Below are 17,946 nucleotides of genomic sequence, written 5' to 3'. Positions count from 1 at the left end.
AGGGACCTATGAGAACACAGAGTGGAAACGCCCATTGCACAGATGGGGTTATGGAGGCTGTGGGAGGGAAGGGGTTGCCCCAACTTCATGCAGGGAATAACAGAGCAGGGACAAGAGTGGAGACTCCTGGCTCCCATCCCATTGTCCCCCTCCCCTCCCCGGCCTTCCCACCCACCAAAGCTCATGAAGGCCCAAACTCCAGGTGACCAGGCTGGAAGCAAGAACCCAGGCCCAGGCCACACCTGACCTGTATCAGGCTCTGTCCAGCCCACACCCAGCAGCGGCCTCTGAGGGGCAGGGAGAGGGGCACCTGCTTCTAGGTGCCCGGCAGCAGCCACTCAACAAACTAGTCCACAGGGTCCAGCGGGACCCAGAGAGCTGAGGCAAGGGTCCCCCCCCACGACACGGAGACCTCCAAAGGCTACTTTCTGTTATAGATTTATTTGATATTTGAACGGAGTCTACAAGTTCAGACCCTCACGTAACGGATTGCTTCATGGTCGTCAAAGGCTAGTGTGCATTATTTCTGAGGATTACATCCGCTGACATGACACAGAAACACAAATGGACAGACAAAGGGACATAATCATGAAGACAAGAGACGCTAAAACGTGCCTTAGTGTCCAAGTGATTGATCTAAGGCGGGGAACCCTTCTAATGCAGGGACCCCCGTGACTTATCTAAAGTGAGGAGGCTTCTTGCCACCAGGCGCCGAGAGGGCTGCGTGTGTATGCCTGGCACCTGGGACAGAAACTGGAACGCAAACCTGGGGAGCCTGCCCCTCCCAGCGGTGACCTACCTCCCCTGCCCCCAACAACCCCGCCTCCAAGTGTCTCTTCTGAAGGACCAGGAGGTCACAGGGCTGATGTTAGCAGCTGAGGCTAGGGATGGCACTGGGCAAACTCATGACACAGGAGGTGGGAAAGCAGAGTCCGGGCGAGGCAGGTCCTCCTGGCTCCTTAACACTGTGACGAGGGACGGACGGGGAGCATGGAGCACCGTTCATCCGGGGATTAGCCAACCCGAGTCTCCTCCTTTCTTGGCGGCTCCAGAACATTCCCTTTGGCCAACAGCCACAGAAATGAGGGCCTGCCAAGACACATGGAGGAAAAAGAAAACAAGACACCAAAAACAAAACAAAACAAAACAAAATCCCCGCCCTAGGAGAGGAGAGGAACAAACAGAACTCCTGGACCAAGGTCACACCAGACTCGAACACATCCTGCAGTCCCCCCGCGGCGAGGCGGGGGGAAGGGGGAAACAGTTCAGTGTCTTGCTGCTCTGCTCAAGGGAAGCTGCCGTCCTGCCCTGAGACCCCAACTCACTGGCCTTCACTGTTGTTTTTTTTTTAGTTTTTTTTTTTTTTAGTTTTTTTTTTCTTTTTAATACCCAAACCATCAATTTTCAAAGCTTTAAAAAAAAATGTTCTTTTTTTTTCCTTTTTACTTAAAAAAAAAAAAATCTCAAATTGATGAGACAAGCCCCAGGCCCGGCCTTTCCACCTAGTGGCCTGCCGTCCCCTGGGCCACACCGCCACAGCCCAGCCCAGCACCGCTGGGGCGACCGTCGCGGCTGGTTCTCTCTGGACCCCTCTGCTCAAGTCTGGGAGGTCCTACCGGTGGCATCACCAAAACAGGAAAAGGGAAACCGCCCACCCTTCCTTACATACTCCCGATCGAGCGGAACTTTGTCGGGAATGTAGAAGTTATCTGGAGGGAGGGGAGGGGAAGTGGAGAAAAATAAATACCAGAGCTAAGTGGACAGCCCCAGGGGTCCGCCCCCCCCCCCCCCCCCCCCCGGCAGAGGCGGCCTCCAGTGGGGCGGCCCTGATTGTCCAAATACTGCGCTCGAAGACATAGGTCTCTGATCTCCCCGACAGGCACCCGCCCTGGGGGGCGTGAGTCTCAGAAGGAGGGAAGGGGCCAGCCCCTCAGGTCCGTCCCCGTCCCGTGGCCGCAGCCCGGCCGACGTCCAGCCGAGGCTCCGGCCCCGGCTGAGGCCCGGCTGGTCGTCCCTGGGTCCCGGGGCCCCCCGAGGACTCCGCGGCGAGCTGGTGCTCAGCCATGCGCCGGCGCTCAGGCCTGCTCCTTGTCCGCCCGCCACAGCCGCTCCTTCACCTCGGGGGGCAACGTGTTGAACAGGTCCTCCTCCACCACCAGGCCGCTGCGCTTGAGCAGCGGGCACTCGCCCAGCTCCACGGGCAGGCACTCCAGCCGGTTGCCCCGCAGCTCGATCTGGGTCAGGTTGGTCAGCTCGCCCACCCGCGAGGGCAGCGACTGCAGCACGTTGTTGCCCAGGTGCAGGGCCCTCAGCTTCCGGCACTGGAAGAGTTCGGGGGGCAGCGCCTCGATCTGCAAGGGCGGGAGCAGAGAGCCAAAGTGAGGGGTGCAGCTCAGACCTGGGGCCTTGGCTGAGGCTTCTCCCCAGCCCCTCTCACCCCAGGCACCAGCCACTCCTCTGAAACCCATTTCAGCTCCCTGGGCCGCAGCACCGTCTGGCCTAAAGCCCGCCTGACCTCCACCTGGGTGGGAAGTCTTAGCTCTTGCGCTCACTTCCTCCGGGAAGCCTTCCCTGACCTCCTGGGTCACCTAGGGCACTCATGGCCCCCAGTGTCACTGATCCCACTGCAGCAAAGCTGCTTAATCACCTGTCACTCCTGGACCAGTCTCTGAGAGGGCAGGGCTGGGGCTCCCTGGTTCCCTGCTGTCTTTCAGTGCTTGGCACCCTAAGAAGCAGGTCACACTGGCCAGCTACTGTCAATCCCGCCCCGTCCTCCACTGCCCAGGGCTCCTCGGGAGCCAGGCTGTGGGGCCTGCCTGGTTTAAGAACGATTTATGAAAGAGAGCGGCACGCTGAGAAAATCACACACCCCAGGTGCTGAGAGGTGCGGGGAGCACTCTGATAGGGGTGGGGACCCCAGCCCTGTCACACCTCCCTGTCCTGGGCCTCAGTCCCCTCATGTGTCAAGTCACATCCTGATCATGAGGGCAGGGGGCCCAGTATGGGTCATCCCCCTCCTAAGTTTGCAAAACCTGAATGATGGGCAACCCCCCCACGCAGCTTCCTCCCCAGCGGGCTCACCCTGAGCACTGATACTATTAGCTCACCTGCCCGTTAGAACCCCCTGTAAATACCACATCAACACTTCCTCTGCTTTCCAGGTCAGGTACCGTTTCACCGAGGAGGCCCTAGAGAAGCTAACCTGCCCAGAGGTTCACAGCTGGAACAAGGGGGAGCCAAGCCAGAACCAGGTTCAACAGCTTGGGCTCAGCTATCTGTCTACACCGCCGGCGGAGCAAGGAGCAAACAGTGGGGCCCAAGTGGGTCCCTGCTGAGTCTCTGGCACACAGGAAAGGGTCCATAAATGCCGCCTTCTCCCCTGCCCTCTGTGAGAAGTCGACTACAAACCCGGGTTCTCACCGAACCTATTTGCCAGAACAGTCTCCTTCAGAAGGGCTGGGCAGAAGGGACCCCACTCGATCCCACGTGAGGATGACGGAGACTGTTTAATAAGCCCTGGGAGGTGGCTCTGTCACGGTCCCCATTGTCCCGCTGAGCCCTGTAGAGGCGGGGTGTCCAAGACTGCATGGCCACAAAGGTCAGGAGAGGGTGTAAGCAAGCCTTGCTTCCTCTGATTCAGAGCTCATGCCATGCTCCCATTCTGCCAAATATGGTGCTCATTGGCAAGGCCCCTTCCCTCCCTGGACCTCGGTTTCGCCCCTGTAGAACGAGAGGTAGGACGGGCAATGCCTCTCGCCTTCAGTGCTCTGTGGCTGAGGGCCTTTGGGCAGATTTGGATCTTGGGTGACTTGTTGTCTGAAAAGAGACCCCTGACCTGGGCCTCCAAAAACAGCCATCGTCATGCCCAGCAGGCAAGGTGGCCTCCAGGTGAGCAGGGCTAAAGGTCAGGGACACAAAGGTGAGAGGGCATGATGGGAAGTGGGCTCTCGCAGGACAGAGGGGCCTGAGCCTCCCAGAGAGCCCACTCCCCCCCTGTCACACAGGGACCCCTGACCCCTGTCTGGTGGCTCAGACAGGGGTCAGGGCAGCATGAAAGGCCTGGCCCAGTGAGTGCCACAGCTGGGGTTCACGTGCAGAGCTCCCTCCCTAAAACGCCCCTTCCCCAGCACCCCCTGCCCCAGCCAGTGAGCTGCCTCCAGGTCCCCCAGAGAAAAGAGAAGGTGCCCCAGCGGCTCAGTGCCTCGCCACAGTCACCCCATCCTCTGGACCTGTCCTTTCCCAAAGGTGTCACTTGGCTGCGGAAGGCTTGGGGTCCTGTCCTCTCCTCCCTCCCAGGGACCTCGATGGCTCCCCCCTCAGCACTGAAATAGCCCCAGATTCACCTAGTCTTTGAAAAAAGAGACAATGCTCCCGGAAGCTCCCAGAAGCCTCTGGGGCTGTTCCATCGCCCTCCCCCCATCCCGACAAACCACGTGGAAGAAAACGCTGTCTCTTTTCAGCTGTGATCCAGCTTCTGCCCCTGTCCACCCCTGAAACCACATGGCCGGAGTCACCAACAGTCCCTCCTAATCCACTGGACCTGAATCCGTTCCTTCAGCCGGCCGTCCCACGTGCTGTAAGCCCACACGCTTGAGCCAGACTCCTCTCTCCCTCCATCCTCCCCCCACAGTGATCTCGACAAGGACGCCTCTTCCTCCAGGAGCCCGGGCAAGGACAGAAAGGACTCCCTGAGCTGCAGACTGACCCAACATGGTCCCTTGGATGTCCCAGGGACCCCGGACACCCAACATGGGACAATGGGACATACACTCTCCTCTCTGAAAACCAGCGACCCCTCCTGCATCCTGTTTCAATGACCCACCTTCCCAGGCAGCGAAGTGTGAAACCCCAAGTCCCTCAGACCTCTCCCCGTCTCCCCCCTGTCCAATCCAGCCCTATCCTGCGGATTCTCCCACCAAAGTCTCTCCACCCAGGGCAGCCTCTGTCAGTCAAGGCCTCACCCCCCACCCCGCCCACCAATGGCGCCACCAGGGTTTTCCGCCGGCTCTTGACTTCTCCCTCGTGCCCCTCCAACCCAACCCCTCATGCTGCAGCAAGAACAATCTCTCCCAATTATCAGTCAGCTCGTTTCTTCATCTACTTGGAGAATTTGGTGAACGTCTGCTCTGTGTCAGGCACTGAATGAAAGAGCCAAGATCCACGTCACCAGACAAGGGCAACAAAGATCGCATGGAAACAAGCGGGAAGAACAGGACTCCTTCCGGCCCTGACCTCAGGGGAAAGTCCAAATTCCAGGGGCTGCTAGCTCACCGATCCCCCCCCCCCCGCCCCACACTGTCAGGACCTACTGGATTCTCCATTTCCCCTTCATCTGGCTAACTTCCCCTCGTCCTCGGGGCCACGGGAGATGTCCCTTCCTCCAGGACAGCTGCCCTAAATCTGGGCTGACACCACCCCTGTGTGTGACCAGGAGCCTCCAGATGGGCAGCCAGGGGCCTTTATTTGTCCCTGGGTCCCCAGCTCCTTCCTCTACCCTACGAGTGTTCGAAAAACATCTGCCAAATCAATGCAAGAATGAATAAATGAATCTGTAGACAAACGAGCATCTTTCATGCCTATTCATGTGAGCTTAAACCTGGGGAAAGAGCAGCTGAGGGCCTGAGCCGGGTTCCGCCGGCCCTCCCGGTCTACCTGCAGCCCCAGGTGGCTCACAAGGGAGGAGGAGAGGGGCTCCAGTTTAAAAGGATGGGCCTGACAAGCATCAGCCCAAGTGAACTTTTCCCCTACTATGGCCTCTGGCATTCCAGGGGCGGGGACAGGATGTGATTAAGCAGTGTGCTCAACACGGTGAGCAGGGGGTCTCCTTCCTCGGGACAGCGTGCCTGTCTCCAGCTCCTTTCCTGAGGGGTGACCTCAGCCAAAAGGCCTGATGTGACCTCAGGGTCCTGCTAGGGGTGAGGAGCCAGGGGTAGGGGACGGAACTGCGAGCCAGGCTGGATGCCTGATGGGTCCTCCACCTGGAAGGGGGGCCCAGCAAGCCCTGGGGGGCCTCACAGAGCCGGTGCAGGGCCCGTGGGCCGCCAGGACATAGGAGGCAGGTTACAAAGGGTCCTGAGGTGCCTTAGTCAGGCCCAACTCCAAGGGCAATCTGGCCCCCACACTGTGCTCTGGGGGAAGCCCTTAAAGAAGGGGCTGGGATCTGTCTGGTGCTCCCCACATGTGGCTTCCCTCCAGGAGTCCAATTTTTCTGATTCACGGCCTGTCCCAGGCCCTGGGGGCAGATGCTCCCACGTGAAGCAACCTGGGATCTGACCTCGGTCCTTGGACACTCACAAAGTCATAATCTGGGGGAGGAAGATAGAGTTTGTGACTCTTTCTCTGATACATGGAAAAGTCAGGGTGGGTTGCAGTAAGGGAGGCTTAGGGAAGAGGGGAGGGAGGCCCAGACCCTCCAATCTGAGTGACCCTGGAGGAAGTGTGTCCTTTCCTGGGGCGGGGGGGGGGGGGGATTTCAGGTCCCACCTGCCCCTGTGCCTGAGGCTGCTGGAGAGAGTTGCTGCCCGGAGCACGGTGCCTGCACAGCGTGGGCTGCTTGGTGCCCCCGGCTGCGGAGGAAGGAGGCGCAGAGGTGGTATTGGAACCAGGTCTCCACAGTCCCTACCCCGGGCTTTGGAATCCCACCACCACTCGCCTGGCCGTGTCCCCACCCTGAAAGTAGAAAACGGGAACAGGTCACTCTTCCCACAGGTCCCCATGACAGGTGGGCAGGAGCGGTCCTTCCATGGCTGCGGCTTTATTAGCCCCACAGGGGCCAGACCACAAAGCCACAGGAGCACCCAGCCCTCAACCCCGCCCGCCTGCCTCTGAGAAGGGGCCCGTGGGTGTGGGGGCTTCCCTGGCCAGGCAAGGGGCTGGTACACAGCGCTGGGACACACGGTTTCCTGGGCGTCTCCAGGGCGTGGCCTCCCATACGGCTGGCCTGAAATGGTTTGCACAATTTCCTCTCCAGAAAGGCGGGTGGTGACAAGCAGAGGGAGAAGGGTGTGTGTGTCGGGTGGGGTGGCGAGAGCTGCAGAGACCACCCGGCTCGGCCTCAGTGAGCACCAGCCACCCACGGTTTCTGTGCCCCATGGGCCCAGGTCGGCCCCTCAGCTCCCAATGTGGTCTAGAGCAGGCTCCAGGCTAAGCCTCACCTCCCACAACCCAACCCTTGGACCTCTTGTCCCTGCACGTCCCTGCCTACGAGAAATCTGCCCCAGGTCACCTCGGCGGGGACAGACCACCAGCCCACCCGGCAAGAGGATTCTGCAACATCCTGTGGCAGAGACAGCCCCCTCGCAGCCCAGCGATCCCAAGTCAGGAGATCCAGGGGGGGGAGTAGGGGACGGCCCCGGAATCTGTCAACCAGCCCCTCCCGCGTGGTTCTGGGAACCACAGATGAGGAGCCCCCCCAGCTAGGAGCATCTGACCATCCCGACCACCTGGAGATGCCAAGCCTCCCGAGCAAACCCCTCCCCCCATGCCCCACGCCCGCCCGGGGCGCTGCAGCCGGGGCGCCCGCGCTCACCCGGTTGGCCGTGACCGCCAGGTTCTGGAGGTTCTGCAGGAGGCCGATGTCGGCGGGGAGGAAGGTCAGGTTGTTGTGGCTGAGGTCCAGGTAGCGCAGCTTGCGGCAGTAGAAGAGCTGGGTGGGGATCTTCTCGATCTTGTTGCGGTTCAGGTAGAGGCGCTCGAGGTTGGTGAGGTTGCCGATCTGGATGGGGATGTAGGCGATGTGGTTGTACCAGAGCTTAAGGCAGGTGAGGCGGTGCAGGTGCTGGAAGCTGATGATCTCCTCGATGGTCTTGAGGTTGTTGTCCTTGAGGTCGATCTCCTGCAGGTTGTGGAGGCTGAAGATGGAGTGCGGGATCCGCTCCAGGTCGCAGCGGATCAGCTCGAGCTCGGTCAGGTTGACCATCTTCTTGAGGCTGTTGAGCACGATGAGCTTGGTGCCCTCGTTGCTGACGGACAGCTTCTGCAGGTGCGCGCCCACGTCGGTGACCACCTGCGGCAGTTTGCTCAGGTTGCTCTTGAGCCGCAGCACCTTCAGGCGCTTGAGCTCGCGCAGCCCGTCAATGACGATGTAGCGGTTGTTCTCGGCGCTCAGGTTGCCCGTCAGGTGCAGCTCCTCCAGGGTCTTCAGGCTGTAGATCCACAGCGGGATCTCCTTGATGTCCGTGAACTTGATATGCAGGGCCCGCAGGTTCTCGCGCAGGAAGGCCAGGGCGGGCGCCTCGATCTTGGCCGCCGTGTGGTACAGCCAGAGCTCCTGGAGCCCCGTGAGCTGCGCGATGCTGGGCGGGATGGTCACGTCCGGGATCAGCTCCAGCTTCAGCACCTCCAGCTCCACCAGGTCGAACACGGTGTCGGGGATGCCGCTGAGCATGAACAGGTGCAGCTCCAGCTTGTCCTGCGCGTTCTTGGTGAGCCGCTGACGCAGCTTCTCCAGCGTCCACTCGTTGTTGAGGTTCAGCTGGCGCAGTTTGTTCTCGCTCACCTCCGACAGGAAGACGGCGAAGCGCTTTGAGTAGAGCGGGTCGTACTGGTCGATGAGGTGCAGCATGAAGGCGAAGTCGTTCTTGACGTCGGGGATGTCGCTGTAGCTGCTCTCCTCGCGGATGGACTCGAACGAGTACTTCTTGAGGGAGCGCCGCAGCATCCACCCGAGCGTGTACATGCAGACGAGGCCGTAAAAGATGACCAGGCTGATGTAGAAGGACGCCAGGATCTTGAAGAGCGTGGCGAGGGGGTGGGCGCAGCGGTAGGTGCGGTAGCCCGTCAGGCTCTCCAGGTCCACGGTGCAGTCCACGTCGAACTTGATGTTGTGCACGTAGTAGACGGTGTAGCAGATGATGAGGACGAACTTGATCACCTTGATGATGGTCTGCCGCATGTACAGGCGGTACACGATGTCCCCCTCCTCCACGTGGGTACGGAACTTCTTCACCTTCTCGAAGAGCGCCTTGGCCTGCTCCCCTTCCTTCTTGTCCAGCACGCCTGTCTCCGAGCGGTCCACGATGCCCTGCTCGATCCGGGACTTGGTCCGCTGCAGCATGGGCACGGTGGCCTCCACGTCCTCGCTGACCGTCGACGACTTCTTGTCCATGGAGCCGTTCATCTTGCTGAAGGCTGGCTTTGGGTCGCTCTCTTCCACCACCGTCTCGGACAGGGCCCGCGTGGTCCAGGGCGAGTCAAAGCACTTGAGCAGGATGGACACGAAGTGCTCTAGCTTCGAGCTGGTGCGCGGGAACTTGAACCAGAAGTTGCTGCAGGCCAGGAAGATGAGCGTGTGCAGAAGCACCAGGTAGGGGAAGTACTTGGCGAACCAGTGCAGGCGGTTCTCGTAGCAGACGGCGTCCACGTAGTTGTACTGGTGCCGGTCCAGATCGTACCTGATGCCCGTGGGGCCCGTGCCGGGGGTCGGCAGCACGGTGGCGTTGGGGTAGCTGGGCTCTGGGCCCGGGGCTGCCCAGCCCCGGAATGAGTCATTGCAGGAGTCCTTGGTGACCCACTTACAAGGCAGGCAGATCATCTTGTCCTGGGTGACCTGGAGCGTGCCCCCGAAGACCGCAATCATCAGCATGACGATGGAGATGTAGTCAGTGAACACGTCCCACCACGGCTTCAGGATCCGGTATGCTGGCTGCGTGTCCGCAAAATAGCGGAGCTCTGTCACTGGAATCATGGTTCAATCTGAAAAGGACCCACAGAAGGGGGTTAACCAGGGTGGCCTGGCCGTCCGGGACCCTGGAGTCGACGCACCCACTGTCCAAAATTTCACCTGGTGTCTAGCTGGGAGACGTCACAGCCTTGCCACTCACAGTGGGTCCCACCGATAGGCCTCTCTGCAGAAGCCAACTGGTCACCAGGTAGCTGGGAAACCACCACCAGAGAAGGCAGGCTGCCTCCCCATTTAACAGACATGAAGATTGAGCACTGACGTCAGGAGCCGCGCCAACAGATTACTAACGTGGCCTCCCCGGGGTTCCAGCGGGAGCCATCAGGAATTCCTGTCCAGACTCCATCCTAGTAATGATCAGACTGACCGGAGGGGCTTGTTGAAATCTCTCAGTTCGCTTGGAACCCGGTGCCGTGACGCTGCCCCAGTGACTGGAAGAGGTTCCCTCTAAGTGTTGGAAATCTAAACGTACAAGAGGGGGCTCGATGTGAACTCACTTTTGTAAAACAAATGGGGAAGTTTAAAAGATTCCGCAAGGGTTCATGTAATTATGTCCATATAGGATCCGAGGGGAGAGACACAGACACACACACACACACACACACACACACAGACACAGAGACACACACACACACACACACACACAGACACACACACGCATGCGCATGCATGGTAGGGGGTGGGACCAAGCAGAGAAAGGACAAGAAAACAAGACTGGTCTCCGCCCCACACTAGATGACGTCACATGTATGATTATTACCTCTGGCTATGTCCATCTACATGTATATAAGGAACTAAGCTCAGGGAAGTAAAGTCACCTGCCCAGCATCACTGTACTGCTCATGGCAGAGTCAAGACCAAACCCAGGGCTGTCCCTCCACCTCCCCACCTGGGTCTTCATTGCTGCGCAGGCCCTCTGTCCACCTGTCTATGCCAAGAGCACCAAGAGATCACACCCCGGAGTCCAGCTTCCCTGTTCCCTGGGGTTCCCAGAACTCAGGTCACGACGGGGCCAGCAGACACCACCACCCGCCCTGGGCCACCGGCTCCAGCCCAGAGGTCAGCCTTCCCAGGGAGGCCAGGACTCCCAGGCCAGAGTGAATGGCCACCCCACAGGAAGGCCCGGGCCGCTAATGATCGGCTGGCTCCTCGTCCCACCCACACTCCTGGGAAGGGGGCACTCCAGGGGCGGGCCCGCTGAGTCATACAGCTGGCCTTCAGCTGAAAGACATTTGGACACTTGTCCCTCCCTTCGCAGTTCCCCAAGTCCACATCCAAGCAGGCACCCAAAGGCTGGGGACGGGAAAGGAGGAGGGGCCAAGGCAGAGGGCCTGAGGGCATGTAACAGCCTGCCCCTGGAGTGCCCAGAAAGAGACTACCCCGGCAGGACGCCAGACGCTGGGGGCGGTGCAGGTTATGACCAGGCAGGATGTGGCTGCTGCCTCGCCGTTAGGGAGAGTGGGTGTGCCAGCCTCCCAGTGAGGACACCCAGCCTCCCAGAGAGGACACCCAGACTCCCCTCGAGGACACCCAGCCTCCCAATGAGGAGTTGCCTCTGGGCCCCTGCTGTCCCGGGGCTTTCTTTGCATATGTCACCTCTTGACTTCCAAGGAAGACACTGCTCACTGCTCCATTTAAGGTGAGGGAACGGGAGGCTAAGAAAGGGAGGAAACTGCCCCGTCCGTTCCCTTCTGGCACGTCTGGCTCTTCCCCTCCTCCAGCCCCAAACACCTGGTCTCAAGCACATCCTGAACTCGCCACCAGCCCTTGGCTCAGCCCTCTGGGGACAATAAAAGTGACCAAGATGTGTCCACGCCTCAGGGACCTCTTGTGAGCGTGTGGGCAGCAGTGGGAGAGGCAGGGGAGTGTCCAAACTGAACCTGCGAGCCTGTGACAGGGCAAGGGGCAGCCGTGGCTACAGCCACCTCCCCGCGAAGAAAGGCTTCATGGAGGCTCAGGGGGGCAGAGTCAGGGGCCCTGGCGTGGAAAGCAGAGCTGGGGGTCCAGCGCAGGACCAGCCTCATCGGGGGTGGGGGATGGGGGTGGCCTGTTCAGAGGGTGGGGTCACCCTCTCGCTCTGCCGTGCTTCTGCCTCTCCTCGGCCACCAACTCACTGTGGAACTCTGGACAAGTCACAGTACTCTGCTCCCCCACCCCCCCGCCACAGGGTTTTGGGAGAACGCTGGAAAGAAGATACAGGGGCCAAACCCCAGGCCTTAGTCCCCAGGGATGCCAGGGAGTGGGCTCCTGCTCCACGACCAGGCCCCCAAGAAGAAACAGCTAGGGGGCTGGGCAGCCTGCTCTCCAGTAGCTCTTGCTGAGGGCGTGGGGGAAGTCGGGGCCAACAAGGCTGAGCTGGGATCTGCCGGCCTTGACCTCGCTGCAAGGGCCTGGGGAGGCCCTGGCGGGCTCCTGCCCTCAGGTTCTGCACAGACACCTCAAGCGCCGCTGAGCAGCGCCCCCAGAATGTCAGACTCCGCCCGTGCTTAGCGCAGAGTGGGGCAGGTGGGCCGTTCTGCACACTGTCATGCTCCTTTGGGGCAGGAGTCTTGGGAACACAGTGGGTGCTCAGCAAAATCAGTGGGTCTCAAGAGAAGGCGGCAAGAGAGACGGAGCAGGGCAGGGCCTGGGTGTGGCGGGGACGCAGCGCAGCAGTGAGTTTCAGGGGGATGTGGGCAGGGCTGCGCATCCGGCAGGGAGGAAGCCGAGGCAGGGGCTCCTGGCCCTACCAGCTCCACCCAGCCCAGAGGGCCCTGGGGAAGGAAACAGATCCCCTAAGCAGGGATCTCCCTGTGGGGCCAGTGACTCAAGGGCACTAAACACCCAATGGGAGGGGTGGGAGCGGGGGTGGGGCAGCTGCCATTCCCAGACTGAAGACTCACCGCCAAGTCCAGGACGTGCACGGCTGCTCTGGCACCTTTTTTTTTTTTTTTTAAAAGTAAGCTCTACACCCAACATGCTGAATTCACAATCCTGAGATCGAGAGTCGTGCCCTACTGACAAAGCCAGCCAGGCACCCCCACCCCTTTTTTTCTCAAGATTGTTTTATTCCGGTAATATATACACAGGATAAAATTTACCCCTTTAACCTTTTTTTAGATCTATGATTTAGTGTCGTTGAATACACTTCCGTGGTGCAGCCACTGCCACCACGGGTCTCCCGAATGCTTCCACCTGGCTGAGCTGAAACCCTGTCCCCAACTAAACTCTAGCTCCACAGTTCTCCTTCCCCAGTCCCTGGCCGACACCATTCTACTTGTTTTTTGTCTTTTTTTTTTTTTTTTTTTTTTGAGAGGGAGAGAGAGAGATGGGGTGAGGGACAGAGAGAGCTGGGTAGAGACAGAGTCTTAAGCAGGCTCCGTGCCCGGTGCGGAGCCAGATGCAGGACTTGATCTCATGACCCTGAGACCAGGACCTGAGCCGAAATCAAGAGGCAGATGCTTAACCCACCAAGCCACCCAGGCACCCGTCTACTTTCTGTCTCTATAAAGTTGACTAGCCTGGGTACTTCATAGAGGTAGAATCGTAACAGTATTTGTCTCGTGATGTCTGGCTTATTTTGGGTAATAGAATGCCCTCAACATTCATTCATGTTTTGTTTTTGTTTGTTTGTTTGTTTTAAGATTTTATTTATTTATTTGATAAGGAGAGAGAGATCACAAGTAGAGAGGCAGGCAGAGAGAGAGGGGGAGGCAGGCTCCTTGTGGAGCAGAGAACCTGATGTGGGGCTCGATCTCAGGACCCTGAGATCATGACCCGAGCCGAAGGCAGAGGCTTAACCCACTGAGCCACCCAGGCGCCCCTCATCCATGTTTTGGCATGGATGTCAGAATTCCCTTCCTTTTCTTTCTTTCTTATTTATTTATTTATTTATTTATTTATTTGACAGAGAGATAGAGAGAGAACACAAGTAAGCGGAGCGGCAGGCAGAGGGAGAGGGAGAAGCAGGCTCTCCGCTGAGCAAGGAACCTGATGCGGGGCTCGATCCCAGGACCCTGGAATCATGACCTGAATGGAAGGCAGCTGCTTAACCAACTGAGCCACCCTGGCATCCCTTCCCTTCCTTTTTAAGGCTGAAATATTCTCTATAACCATTTTACAGACAGGGAAAAACTGAGGCTCAGAGAGAAAAGCTATGTGCCCAACTTCACACTACCTGTAAGTGACAGAGGCCACCTTCAAAGACAGATCCACAGGGGAGCATGGGCATGCAGGGCCTCCAGGAGGCCATGGTGGGAGGGGAGATCCCACGTGGCAGCTGCCTTGGAACAGGGCTGATCCGGTCGGGAGAGTACCACAGGGAAATGGGGCAGATCCAAGAAGTGGGGATTTTCCTTCCCAGTTACAGAAAGAACCCTTTCCGGGCCATTTCAGGCAGCTAGTGTGTTCATCCCCTCCCTGCACTGAGCCCTCCCTAAACGGTATGGTGTCCTAGCAGGGGTGTGGAACAGCTTCCCTCCCAGGGCCTGTTTCCCTGTCCTGAAGGGAGCAGAGACTGTTGTGGATGTGACCACATTTTGTAAAAGGTGGTCAAGGTGCCCAGAGGCATGTGACCCCAGACCTGGGCCCATCGTGGACGCCTCCCTTCCAACTGCATCCCACCCTGAGGTCTGCCAGCGAGGCTTGGTTCTAGAGCCGCTGATGCCAGCAGACACCCCCTTGTCCTGGTCACTCCTGCCTCTCACTGGCACGGAGGGAATGACGTGTCCAGGAGTCAGGACTCCTTCCTTAGAAGGTGGCACGCTGGTACCCCCCGTCCATAAACTGGGGGGTGGGAACAGATGCCCCGCCAAGTTCTCAGGACTATCAGGAGTCACAGAAATGAGGATTCCCAAACTGCCTGTGTGTGGCCCCCGGGTCAGGAGGAGAGCAAGCCCCGAGCTACGTGGTGTGAGCTTAGTGCTAGAGGGACAGCAGAGCCAGTTGGGTCTCTGGCCTGGATAGTGGAGTGACCCTGGGCAGGTGTCTTCATGTCTCTGAGCCTTAGCAATGCCCGATTTGAGGAAGGGGGCTGAATGAGACAAGGGCCTGACCCTCCAGACCAACCCTGACTTCAACAGACAGTCAGGGGTAATTGAAAAGTGCCCAGAACAGGAACAGAAAAGAAGGAAATGGAAGAAGGAAAGCCACCCGCAGGCCTCGCAGACACCTGGCAGAGACGCGGGTAGGCGGGGCCTGGCCCAAGCAGGGCAGTGAGCACCTCCTGCCACTAGAACACAATGTGGCCTTTTCAATGGACCAAGGAGCTCTGTCTGTAAGGCTACTGAGGAAACAAGCGAGATCCAGAAAAATAAATACAGTTCCATAAACCCTTGACCAAAGTCCCTGCACTGTGGGGAGGGATGCCCTCTCAGAGTGGGAATAAGAAATAGAATGAAAGGATGGGGCGCCTGGGTGGCTCAGAGGGTTAAAACCTCTGCCTTCGGCTCGGGTCGTGATCTCAGGGTTCTGGGATTGAGCCTCGCATCAGGCTCTCTGCTCAGCAGGGAGCCTGCTTCCCCCTCTCTCTCTGCCTGCCTCTCTGCCTACTTGTGAACTCTGTTTGTCAAATAAATAAATAAAATCTTAAAAAAAAAAAAAGAAATGGAATGAAAGGAAACTGTAATTTTTTTTTAAATCAGTGTGCATTATCTTTGTGATTGAAACAATAGCAGAGTTCCAAAGAAACAGCTGAAAGCAAGAAAGAAAAAAAGAAAGGAAGAAAGAAGGCGCCTGGGCAGCTCAGCCGGTTAAGCATCAGCCTTCGGCTCAGGTCATGATCTCAGGGTCCTGGGATTGAGCCCCACGCTGGGCTCCTTGCTCAGCAGGGAGTCTGCTTCTCCCTCTTCCCACCTCCCTTGCTTGTGATCTCTCTCTCTCTCAAAGTTCTCTTTCTCTCTCAAATAAATAAATAAAATCTTGGAAGGAAGGAAGGCAGAGAGAGGGAGAAAGAAAGAAAGAGAAAAAAGAGGAAGGAAGGCAGTAAGGAAGGAAGGAAGGAAAAGAGAGAGAGGTTGGCCCTCAAGTATGGGGATCAGGTGTTCTTTTAAAGCCCTGAGAGGGCAGTTCAGGGAGGGCAGTGGGGAATTGGGTCAGATCAGGTCAGGTCTCTGCCGTAAGAGGAGGGGGATTTGGAGAGGATCCTGAAGAGAGGACAAAGATGAACAAGTTAAACTCAGGCAGCTGAGAAAAGACAAAAAGGCAATTTGCCTTGCTTCCTCTGAATTCTGGTCCGGCTACTTTTTCTTCCGGAACAGAGGCCTCACTCTGAGCCGGAGACTGTGCCCTCCTAGAAGTGAGGGATCAACATTACCACTGAGATGGGAGACCTCTGGCTGCACCCAGGAAAAGCTCAGGAGGCAGCGGGCAAGAGGCCACCCAGAGGGACTTGGGAGGGTGGGAGTCCCGCAGGACAGCGGCCACTCCAGATTCATCCGGGTCCCTTAGGTAGAGCCCAGAATACGGTGGAGAGATGTGCTGAACTGGGCAGAGCCTGGGAAGGAGGCAGTAGGAGGGAGGACGGCGATTGTCTGGGAAAGATTCTAGCGCAAGAATCAGTTACGGGAATGTTCATCGTGGCGTTATTCATGCCCTAGGAAAACTGGAAACCACCCAGATGCCCATTATGAGCTGACTGGTTAAATACTTATTAAATGATCAGATGATAGAATACTTATGAAATAATGAAAACACGTTAGAGCAAGACACCTGATGACTTGGTGAGCGGAAAACTGTCTGGAGTATGTTAACGCCGATGTAGGTAACAGGGGAGCCTGGGTGGCTCAGTCGGTTGAGTATCTGACTCTTTTTTTTTTTTTTTTAAGATTTTATTTATTTATTTGACAGACGGAGATCACAAGTAGGCAGAGAAGCAGGCAGAGAGAGAGGAGGAAGCAGGCTCCCTGCTGAGCAGAGAGCCCGACGCGGGGCTCGATCCCAGAACCCTGGGAACATGACCAGAGCAGAGGCTTTAACCCATTGAGCCACCCAGGCGCCCCAAGTATCTGACTCTTGATTTTGGGTCATGTCATGATCTCCGAGTGGTGAGACTGAGCCCCATGTTGGGCTCTGCAGTCAGCACTGAGTCTGCTTGAGATTCTCTGTCTCTCTCTCCCTGTCCCTCCCTCTGCTCATGCTCTCTCTCTCACAAATAAAATCTTAAAAAAAAAAAAAAAAAAAAAAGAATACCTACAACAATTTGGAAGAACAAGGTGGGAGAACACTTACTACAAAGCTACAGGCATTCAGCCAGTGTGGTACTGACGAAGGGATAGGTGGAGGGACCACAGGAACAGAAGAGCAAGCCTAGAAACAGACCCCGAAATGTTGGGAAACTGACGTGACAGTGTTGGCTTTGTGGATCAGGGGGAAAGAGCGGGCATCCATGAACGGAACTGGCTCTTAGCTACTCGTGTGAAAAAGGCATAGCTTCATCCACTTCCTTATATGAAAATAAATTCCAACGAACTGAAGACCTAAGCCAAAACCTGAAAATGTTTAAAGAAAGAGCTAAAAGATCAACTTAGGACAGGAAAGGATTTCCCATCACAAAGAGGCATCCTCATCCTTACAGGAGAAGGCTGTCATCTTGGTCATGTTAGGTTAAAATGTCTGCACACCGAAGAACGTTAATAAGTAAAAAGAACCCACAGACTTGTTGGAGATCTTTGCAATGTGCATAACGACAAAGAATTACTATCACGGACAAATACAGAACTCCTACAAACCCAAGAAAGAGACAATCCAATAGAAAGAAACGGCGAAATACAGAAATAGGGCATCTGGACAGCTCGGTCAGTTGAGCATCTGACTCTTGATTTCGGCTCAGGTCATGATCTCCGGGGTGCGAGATCGAGCCTGGAGTTAGGCTCCACACACAGCAGGGAATCTGCTTGACGTTCTCTCACTCCCTCCCTCCCTCCCCATCCCCTCCCAACCTGCCATGAGTTCATGCACACACACGTGTGCATGCTCTCTCTCTCTCTCTAAAGTAAATAAATCTTGAAAAAAAAATGAATAGACAACTCATAAGAAAAAATGCAAGTGGAAATTAATATATGAAATTCATTCCTAACCTCGTTACTAATCAGGGAATGCAATCAGAGGCCATTTCACTACCTTGTGACTGGCAAAAATGCTGAATTCCCCCCTTGAGGTTAGGAAGCACACATCCTACAATCTAGCCACTTCTCTCCTAGTTAGAGATCTCAGAGAATCAGAGAACCGTTTTACACACACGTGGAGCCACGGACAAAAGTGCTCACTGAGGCGTTGTTTCTAACGGCCGC

At 57.1% G+C, this 17,946-nt stretch overlaps 1 protein-coding gene across 2 annotated transcripts in view; it reads right to left on the bottom strand.

The window, feature by feature from the left end:
- Positions 1-422: 422 nt before the first annotated feature.
- LRRC8A (leucine rich repeat containing 8 VRAC subunit A) overlaps positions 423-17,946 on the bottom strand; it is a 28,481-nt gene continuing 10,957 nt past the window's right edge. For both annotated transcript variants that reach the window (XM_080819427.1, XM_080819428.1), the window contains exons 3-4: positions 7,529-9,693; positions 423-2,351 (exon numbers count right to left, since the gene is read on the bottom strand). In XM_080819427.1, coding sequence (XP_080675553.1) covers positions 2,076-2,351; positions 7,529-9,685 — 2,433 coding nt within the window. In that variant the 5' untranslated portion in view covers positions 9,686-9,693 and the 3' untranslated portion in view covers positions 423-2,075. The remainder of the gene's footprint in view (positions 2,352-7,528; positions 9,694-17,946) is intronic.

Source organism: Martes martes, assembly GCF_963455335.1.
Source record: "Martes martes genome assembly, chromosome: 12".
Classification (NCBI taxonomy): Eukaryota; Metazoa; Chordata; class Mammalia; order Carnivora; family Mustelidae; genus Martes; species Martes martes.
The sequence above is the reverse complement of the archived record's forward strand: the minus strand, read 5'-3'. Positions and strand labels throughout refer to the sequence as shown.